The 9,862-nt window shown below is 32.8% G+C and overlaps 1 protein-coding gene across 2 annotated transcripts; it reads right to left on the minus strand.

The window, feature by feature from the left end:
* LOC109363285 (B3 domain-containing transcription factor ABI3-like) lies at positions 4,081-9,661 on the minus strand. Of its 2 annotated transcripts, none has more exons than XM_019609498.1 (6): positions 6,528-9,661; positions 5,919-6,011; positions 5,670-5,770; positions 5,496-5,548; positions 5,314-5,390; positions 4,081-4,646 (listed from the first exon to the last, which is right to left on the minus strand). In XM_019609498.1, exons 1-6 carry the CDS (start codon positions 8,475-8,477, stop codon positions 4,464-4,466), a joined length of 2,457 nt encoding a protein of 818 aa, XP_019465043.1. In that variant the 5' UTR covers positions 8,478-9,661; the 3' UTR covers positions 4,081-4,463. The 2 variants fall into 2 exon arrangements, with proteins under 2 accessions (XP_019465043.1, XP_019465044.1); XM_019609499.1 differs by having other exon boundaries at positions 4,082-4,646; positions 5,496-5,542.

The raw sequence follows: 9,862 nt of genomic DNA on the forward strand, positions 1-9,862 counted from the left end.
TCATTTGTCTATCATGTTGCTCATTGCAATTAAGATTAAAGTTTTACAATTTTAACTTATGTTTGAATCCTTAAGTAACATTTAATTAATTGAAATGGAAAATTGGAAACTCAAACAGAACTATTGATTTTGATTCCATTTGGAAAATTATTGAATTCGACTGGGTTTCAATTTATTTTTTAATGTAGTCGAATTCAAATTAAATTGAGTAATATATATACTTTATTGTGATTGATTTATAATATAATAGTTTTGATTCTTATACACTTTTTAAAACTTAGGAGTTATAAGCTCTATTGTGAACTAGGAGTCTAAAAGTTTAAGACTATGGTGGTTTATTGTTTAGAATTTACAAGTTTTGTACTAATGCAATATGTTATTATGAGATTGTGTCTTTTGTTTGTGATTTTTTGTTTTAAAAGACATTTATAAATTGTTTGAATTATTTATTTTTGTCTAAAAGTTTTAATGTGTGTTTAAAAAAAAAAAGGGGTCAGCCCGCCGGCTTGCCAGCCTTGCCAAATATAGATTGGGTTGACATTTTGAACCATTTTAACATTAAGGGTCGAGCCGGACCAACCCATATTCTGACGGGTCTGGACGGGTCGGGCTGGCCCATATTGCCACCCCTAATAACCACAATATCAAATTCTCCTTTTGTATTGATGGAGGTGGGTAGTGGTGGTGGGGCCATGTTAGAAAGAATGATAAGGTGAAACAAGAACTAATATGGTGGCACAGAAATATCTGGAGGCTAAAATGCATCTTTTTTTGGAGCTGATAAATAAAAAATTTCCAAGTAAAACGACATCATTTCACTTGTATTTTTCGAAAATCCAACATAGAAAATAACAAAAATTTCAAGTATATAATCGTGAACTTGTTAAAGATGTTTGAAACATATTATTGATTATTGTATTGTTTATATTAGAATGAAATATAGTGATCAATATTATATACTGGACTCAAATTCTTTGTTATAATAATATCCACCAAATGTAAGCATCAAATAGAAGTACATCATGAGCACTTGGGTCCAACTCAAATTCTTTGTTATAATAATATCCACCAAATATAAGCATCAAATAGGAGTACATCATGTGCACTTGGTTCCAAGATGTGCTAAAGTTTCTAATCATTTTTCTCTAATAATATATTGTTATCATTTAGTGCTTCCGGTGATGTAGACACAATTGGTTGAACCTCGTTAACAAATTAATGTGTCTTCTTATCTTTTATTTATTCTATGCTACTTATTTGTCTGTTTATGACCAACGTCATACCACTATCGCTTACATTGCACCAACAATTGAATCAGAGCCAATTGATAAATGGTTCTTAGCCTAGAAGTAAGATTATGGAAAAGGAGGGTGAAAACTTGTTCGCCAGACAAGGTCTATCAAAGATACTACACGAGAATAATAAATGGGATGAGTTGAAGAAGTGTAGACAACTAATTTTGTCCGATCCAAAAGAAACATATTTTGAAAAATAAAATTATGACTAAAAATATTTGTTAACAAAAAATATTTTGGGATTGGCTCAAATAAGTCAAAGATTCCAATCTGGAAATATGCAAATCAATTTGGGATTTTTGAGGGCTAATACCTTCCCTATTTTGTAATCGACTCCCAAACCTGGATATCAAAAATCCAAAGCTCAATGTGATTGGGCTAAAACATTTTTCTACATTTTTATCATAAAATATAGTTACGACTCTAAGAAAGTCGTGCAACCAAATAATGAGGTGTGATAGCTGGCGACTCTGATGAGTACATTTTTTAACAGTCAGACTCATAATCACTAATTGTATGGCTAATTATACTTTTTAATTATTTGATTATTTACTTTTATTTTCTAACATAAAAAATACAAGTTGTAATTGTTCCTTGTAATTGAATAATTGTTTGTTTTATTTTTTTTCTTCTTTTAGCAATGTTTCAAAATAAATTTATATGGTTCCTAATAAAATATACTGCACTAGCATATTGGACATATGTATGTCCTATACCTGGATATTAGATTAGATGGGATATCTGCTTTGTCGGTGTGGACTTTGAGTCTCAATTGTATTTGCATGATGAATCACTCAGTTGTCACAAAGTATCATGGGCTTTGTCGGTGTGGATTATGGGTCCCACTTGCTATTCATAGGATATTTGAGTTTCTTTTATTTATGATTGGATGCAATCTGAGCACCTTATATGGAGCCTAGAACTTTTAAGGCATTCACTACAACCTAGAACTCTAATCTACGATATTGTTCCGTAGACGTTCCAAAAAATCTTTTAGGGTGTACTTAGTCCAAATCCGTGAAACATATTGTATAATTTATCATGCTATAAGTTGGGACTCATGATCATCTCAAGCCCAAGTGGTATAGGATATCATTTCACATTGGTATCCACTACACCGTAGGCACATCATCTACATGCAAAATAAAGTTACCCATAACAGGATATATCATCCTAAGGGTCATTATGGCAAATGAGGGTGAAGAACATGTTGACTGGACAAGGTCTGTCAAAGGCACTATGCAAGAATAAATAAAATGAGTTGAAGGAGAAGGAAACATGGTAGAACCGTGATAGGGACCATAGTTGTCTTGGATCCAGAACCATAGAAGTCCATGCATTGGAGTGGAATTAAGGTGAAGATAGGAACTCGGGTGTTGAATCAAACTCTGAAACAGATGTTGGTATTATCTCTAGATGTTAGAAAGGGTGATCTCATTTAAGATGAGAAGTGAAATATTCTTATGGCGTGTTAGCGGGATCGTATGAAGGATATTAATTGTTAGTAGATCCACAGAGGCGGTCGATGACTTTGGTGTAGGGCGTAATAAGACATTGGCTTGGATGCAAGCTGTAATATAGGTACTGGTAGAGATGTAATGTGTGACATGGGCATTGGCTTGGATGCAAAGGTGTGTGATCTGGATATACTCCTTATAATAGAATAAGATAGTTCTTTTGAATTATGATTGTTAGAGTAGACAATGGTGGTAGCGTTTTAGGCTATCCAAGGAAGCTTCAAAGTTCAGTTTGAGTGAGTATTGAAGATTAGTGAACTTTGGTATAGAGGTTTCATAGTATCAAAAGACTTATTAGCAATATATGGCTAGTCGACGTGTTCTATTATATGACGGTACATGAAACTGCACTACAAGTTCAGAGAGCTAAAGGGGAGACTCTTATGTGGAGGACTTGTTAAAAGATAATTCGACATTGAGCAACAAGGTGGTGTGAGATATTCATTAGGGTGGAGATTCTTCTGTAGATTTCTTAAAGAGCAGGATATTCATCTATTCGATCAAAGTGAATATTGTTGGAGATGTTTGAAAAATATGTTATTGGATTAATCTCATATTACCTAGTATTAGAATGAAGTAGAGTGACCAATGTTATATATTGGACTCAAATTCCTTGTTATAATATGCACCAAATATAAGTACCAAATAGAATCGGGTGCTAAAATGTAAAAATCCAGATTAATACTCAAAAATCAGAATCGGGTGCACCTAAATCTAGGATTCTTCCTAAACATTTGTGAAATATATGGGTAAATTGCGTGACAAAGAATAAGACTTGCTCAAGAAAAAGTAAGGGCTTTTGTTTTTTAAATTAACAAAACTTATAAGGGCTTCAAAATTTGACAAATCTTCTATGTATTCAAAGTATATAACACATATATCCTCATAAAGCTAACAAATTAAACTACATTTTGCTCAATTTATACATCATATTTTACTCATTTGATTCATAAACCAATTTATCAATATAACGTGTCAAAGAAAGTACATAAACACATTTTAAAAATACTGCTCTAAACTTTGATACACACAAAACATATAAAATACTGCTTTAAAATGCACAAATATAATCTCGCTTTACTCTAAACTTAGAAACTTAATCATGTAGAAGAAAACTACACTCCAAAGTCAATATGCATGAACATGATTTGATATGTTATCGAGTGAAATTGCTGCATATTAAGTAAGAAAAAAAAAATCAATAAGTGTTATATGTCCCCTAATAATTCTAATTCAATTGACACTAGATACTTAACAAATATTCGGATGATAACAAAAACAACCCACAACGTTATTTTCTATGTAAACTTAATGTTAAAAATGGCGATTAAATATACAACAATACTAAACACATACAACATTTTTCACATTACAATTGCGATTAAATACAAAAATATATAACCCAAAACACAGAATAAAGCATGCTCAAGTCTCAAACTACTTAACACTACTACTATTCTGTGGGCACTGTGAAGCAGTTTTCATAAAAGAGAGAATCTAGGGTTGCAATCTAGAAGCAACCAAAGAAGATCTCAACCATCCATTTGTTTGTTCAAACCTCATGCATGATCTTCAGTGTCTCTTATTTTACTAATATAAATATAATATATATTAATGTACTAATATAGTATTATATATTATTATTAGTATATTATCTTGCTAGCTTTTCATTTTTATGCTTAGGTGAAGATGAAGAGCCATTATTAATAGCAGCAACAGCACCAGCTGTAGTTGCAGCATTATTATTCCCATGTTGTTGGTTTTTATGCATTTTTCCTCCTTTCTTTGTCTCTGCTTTCATCCCTTGTTGCCTCACTTTCACTCCTCTTATCATCTGTTTCAACCCAAAAAAACAAAAAAATATCTCAACCAATTACCAAATTTTGCAATCAAATTAAATTCACATAAAATTTTAGAGTTCAAGCAAAAAATTATAAACACCCAAAAACAATAGAGTATAATGTATATGTAATGTTAATATAAAAATTTATTCTATATCATTAGGTTATTCACCATTAATTTGTATTACTTATATTTAAAATTTTGATTACATATGAATTGTCGTTAATGTTGTAACGATTTAAAAACTATTATAGTGTTAGTACATATATTTATTTCTCAAAAATAACAACCAACAACAATTAGACCTTTTTACTAGTTCGAGTATAAGGACCAAATGACACAATAATGTTTTATTATAAATTATGAGTGTCTATATTTTACATTTTTAATTAAGTTTATACATTTAAAAAATTAAAATTACGCTCAGTATTTTAAATAGGTTTATACATTTAAAAAATTAAAATTACTCTCAGTATTTTAAATAAGTTTTAAATACATCCTCACTAATTATAGAGTTTTGAAAATAAGTCTCTAAACTTTGTGACAGAAAAGACCTATTTAGAAGTAATTAAAAACTTTTGAACTAGTAATTTATTTTAAAATTTAATGAAATTATAAAGATCAAAGCAATGATTTAACAAGAAATAGAGAAAACTTACAAATTTGCCACACTTCACATCTGAATATATCACTATGAAATCTCCCTCTTGGAGTCCATTAGCTCTCACAAAGTCCCCTACAAAATTAAATGAATATATATGAGAAACCCAATTCAATTCAAACTAAAGAAAAAACAATAAAAATAACCAATGTTGAAATCAAATACAGAAATTAAACCAACCAGTGTTCTCAAGCAAATACATCCTGCTTTTGTTGTTTGGCCAGTATCTGATGCTCCAAGAAGAAATTATTCAAAAGAAAAATTTTAGTCTCAAATGTATCAACAAGAAAAAAAATAAAAAATATATAAATAAATGGGAAAAAAACTAAAATTTGCTAATGAATTTTGGAATACCTATAGCGCATGTTCCAAACTCTTGAAGTACCAATATCTTCCATTGTTATAGAAATTCCATCTCTTGCTTCAAGTTCTGGTAAATGGGTTTCTGCTTCTTTCTATCCAAATTTACCAAAATAATGATGATAAATTAGGACTTTACATTTATCTAAAGTATATACTAATATATAGCAAGTGTTAAGTATTGTAAGAGAAAAGAGAATGTACCAAAAAAATTAGAGAAAAAAGCTAAAAGAAAAAAATTACTTTTGGCAAAACAATTCTCCCCAAACTTCCTACATCACTTTGCTTCAACACCTTTTGCAGAAGAAACTTCAAGTTCTTCTCAGGTTTCCAACCCTGACAATTAATCAAACACACATCCACACGTAACAAAACCGTTATTCATGGATCAAAAACTAAAAGCATTCACGACTTAAATGTTCATAAATTGAAAGAGAATAAAAACAAAAATTTAAACACTATCGTCAACAACATCGTTTACTTCTATTACGTCAACACAAAATATTGAATCTTCTACGAAATGGACGCGAAATACTAGTTCAATGTCATAAATGATAGACAATCATCTTAGTTAATAGATAAAGAATACTGGTAATGAATTATGTTAATCAATGATGTAATTGACCTATAAATACTTGAAATGTTTATGCAAGAATTTCTCTATTGAACAAATCAAGTTAACAACAAAATGTGATGATAACCAACTATGAAATATGTTAATTATCATTATCATAAATTACTAAAAAAATAATGATGATGAAATATGTTAATCAAGGATGCAATTGGCCTAATACTCTCAGATGTATATGCATGAATTTCTCCACTAGCTGATGAAATGAAGATCCACCCCACCTGTTGTCGCTTATCCGATGAGACTCGGCCTTGATGATAATTCTGTGTATTCTGGGTTTGCATGGTGGTCCGATCAACCACCTGTTGTACCGCTGGCGGCTCAACCGGAACAACTGGTACCATAGGAGCTGCCCCACCAGTCATAGTCTGCCAATACACCCAATTGGCTTGATTTGCATGAGCAGGAGCTAACAAAGTGGTGCAATTATCACTTCCCAATCTTGCATGTGGATCCAAGGGTTGATTCTGGTTTTGATTGTTGTGCCTGTGATGAGATAACAGCTTTCTCTGCCTTGCCATCCTCTTCTTCCTCGCCTCTCTTGTCGCCGATGGGCCTAATCTCATCAACCTATCACCACCAGGGCCATGATGAAAAAACTGATAAGGGTACTGATTCCCATAGCCACTACCAAATGCGGCTGCCACAGCCGGCATTTGAGGGTGAAGATTGCTGTCCCCAAATGACTGATTATATTGAGAATTAGCAACAGTAGTAAACTGAGAAGGAGGCCATGTAGGTGCTGATTCCAGCATTTGATATTCAGCACTAGGTTGATAAGGGTTGTGATTATTTGAAGCGGTGCCACCATTTGTGTAAGGATCACCCAAATAACCACCAACCATTTGTTGTGGAAATGATTGAGGCACTGTCATAAGAGGAGCTTGATCTGTTGCTGTTCCATAGTTTTGTTGAGACACAGAAACCCAAGGTGTTTGGTTGAAACAAGTGTTTGATTGATCAGGTGCAACATGCAGATTGGAACTAGTGTTTTTTCTGTTTTGGCTTTGAATAGGATCCTGAAATTGTGTGAGTAGATCTGATTCATTACTCTCCTTTCGCCTTTTATTCTGAAGATGACTAGTTTGAACCCACTCAAGAATAAGCTTCAACAATTGTTTCATGGCTTCTTTACCTCCACCTAAACGTTTTGCAGCACTTTCTATTGTTGCCTTTTTCAGCTTCACACTCCTCAAATCATTAGCAGAGACACTATCCTTGTTAGACTTGAGCCACTCCAAGAAAACACTACTCATTTCATCATCTACACCAGCACCAGTTGCATCAGCTTCTCCTTGGACAATCTCTACATCGTTGTTGTTGGTAGTCTTTGCACACATAAGAGCCTGATTATGATGATCATTATCTTCCTCATTTGTCACCCCTTGATGTTGTAGTAGTGTAGATTCCTGATAATGATGTGTTAACATTGCATGCTGATGTTCCTCTTGTTGTGGCACAGTCTGAACCTGTGTGAATTCCACTAAAGGGTTTTCTTCACTTTGGAAAATAGATGCTGGGTCAAAGAACTCATTCCCTTCAAAAAGCTCCATGTATCCAAAATCCATCACTTCATCCATGCAATCTCCAACAGTACCATCAAGACAAGGATCATGGTTTTGTTGTTGGTGGTTAAGGTAATGATGCTGTTGAGAAACCTCCATAGAGGCATTTGAGGACAAACCTGCAGGCCCTATATCATATACATCATGCTGATTATGATCATGCTGTTGCTGATGTTCATTCTGCATGCAACAGTTGTAGTTATTCTGTTCAAGATTTTCCTCAAAATCTGATCTCAAAACAGCCCAAGATGCGGCGGAAGACGACGAAGACGACGAGGTGGTTCTGGTGGTGGTGGTGGTGCAATTTGTGGTCTTAACAGGAAGTGCTGGAGTTGATGAAGAAGAAGAAGATGAAGACATGCATGGGAAATCAGGGAGAGGAGGAAAATCAGCATAGAACATAGAAGGATCATTCACACCAAGTAGATCATCATCATCATTACCATTTAGCCAAATATCTCTCTCAGCAGCAGCCATAGTTTCTTCAAATCCAACAACAAGGTGGTGGTGGTGGTTATTCATAATATTATTGTTCTCATTAACCACTACTCCTGATGCATGCAGATCTACTCCTTCTAACTCCACCCTGCACTCCATATATCTCATCAAAGATCTTTGAAACCAAAAAAAGTTTGAAACTTTGAAACCCTTTTTTGAGTTCTGTAGGTTTGATATATGATGGTATATGTATGAAAGTTTACACACAGAAATAAGAGGAGAGAGAAAGTAGATAAAGAAGTATGGGAGAGTAGTTTTTTTTCTTCTTCTATCTTTTGTGTAATGATAATTGCAAGAGGTAAAAATCTGATAGTTTTGTATCCAATTAAGGAAGCAAAGAAGATAAGGGTCTGCTTTTGATATCAAATCCTATGAAGATAAGCAACAGAAAGCATCTGGTTCTATAACACAACACAATCCACAAGAGGATCAACAAGTTGGGTACCATAAAAAACAATATAATAAGATTAACAAAGTCACTTTCTCTATCCTATAATAGGATACTTAAATTTTATATTTTATATTTCCAAATTTGTGTCATTATCATACACAAATAACCAAACAATTCTATACAAAAAATAATAACCATGCAACACAGAAGAGTTGGAATTTGGAAGAGCATAAGACTACTCAAAACTTGTGTAGAAGATGAAAGGATTTGAATTTATAAGAAGAAGAAAAACTCAAAAAAGTTCTAACCAAAAGAGAATAATAAATGTTACATAAGAGGAAAAGAAGGAGGAGGGATATTTGTGAATGGAAAGTGGCAACAAATATAGCAAAGAAGAGATTCTTCTCAAACACAGTAACCCAATGAAGGACTTAAAATGAGCATGAAACTTTCTTAGACAAAAAAACCACCCTCATGTGTGTGTGTTCTGGTTTCTTCTTGGAAGTTTCAGTTTTTCAATGTACAAAGCTTTATTATTTTTTGTTCACTATTTTCTCTATTTTTCTAAGATAAGTTCAAATGAGTTTTGGTAAGTTTAACATTAAAAAAACAAGACATGAAGTAAGAGAGAGAAAGGGTGGTTTTTTATTTGTAGAGAGAGATAAAAGCAGTTTTTGATTTAGAATCAATAAAACAAAACCTCGTGCCGCTAGTTTCTCAACCTCACCTCCGGTTTTTGTGCATAATACACATACAAATACAAACGTTCTTACATGAATGGTACTTCTAAACGGTGCCACAGTCTTTTATGAGAAAAGGATTACTTACTGAACAATGCAGGTGGGAGAATTTTTTTAAGATCATTAATTTTCATCTATCATAATGATGAGGTTTGAAGTAGAAATAAATTAAAGCACGGGAAGAGAGAAATCAAAAAAGTAGGGCATACTTTCAAAGATTTTTCAACTTCTAGGGTTTTAAATTCCTTGTTATGGTTAAGTTGCAGAATTATAATTCTCCAAAATTATGGCTAATATCTGGTTGAGAAACTAATCACTTTCGGAATTCATAGTTGTCTCTCTTAACAAATATTACACATTTA

This window comes from Lupinus angustifolius, chromosome LG13 (assembly GCF_001865875.1).
Source record: "Lupinus angustifolius cultivar Tanjil chromosome LG13, LupAngTanjil_v1.0, whole genome shotgun sequence".
NCBI lineage: Eukaryota > Viridiplantae > Streptophyta > Magnoliopsida > Fabales > Fabaceae > Lupinus > Lupinus angustifolius.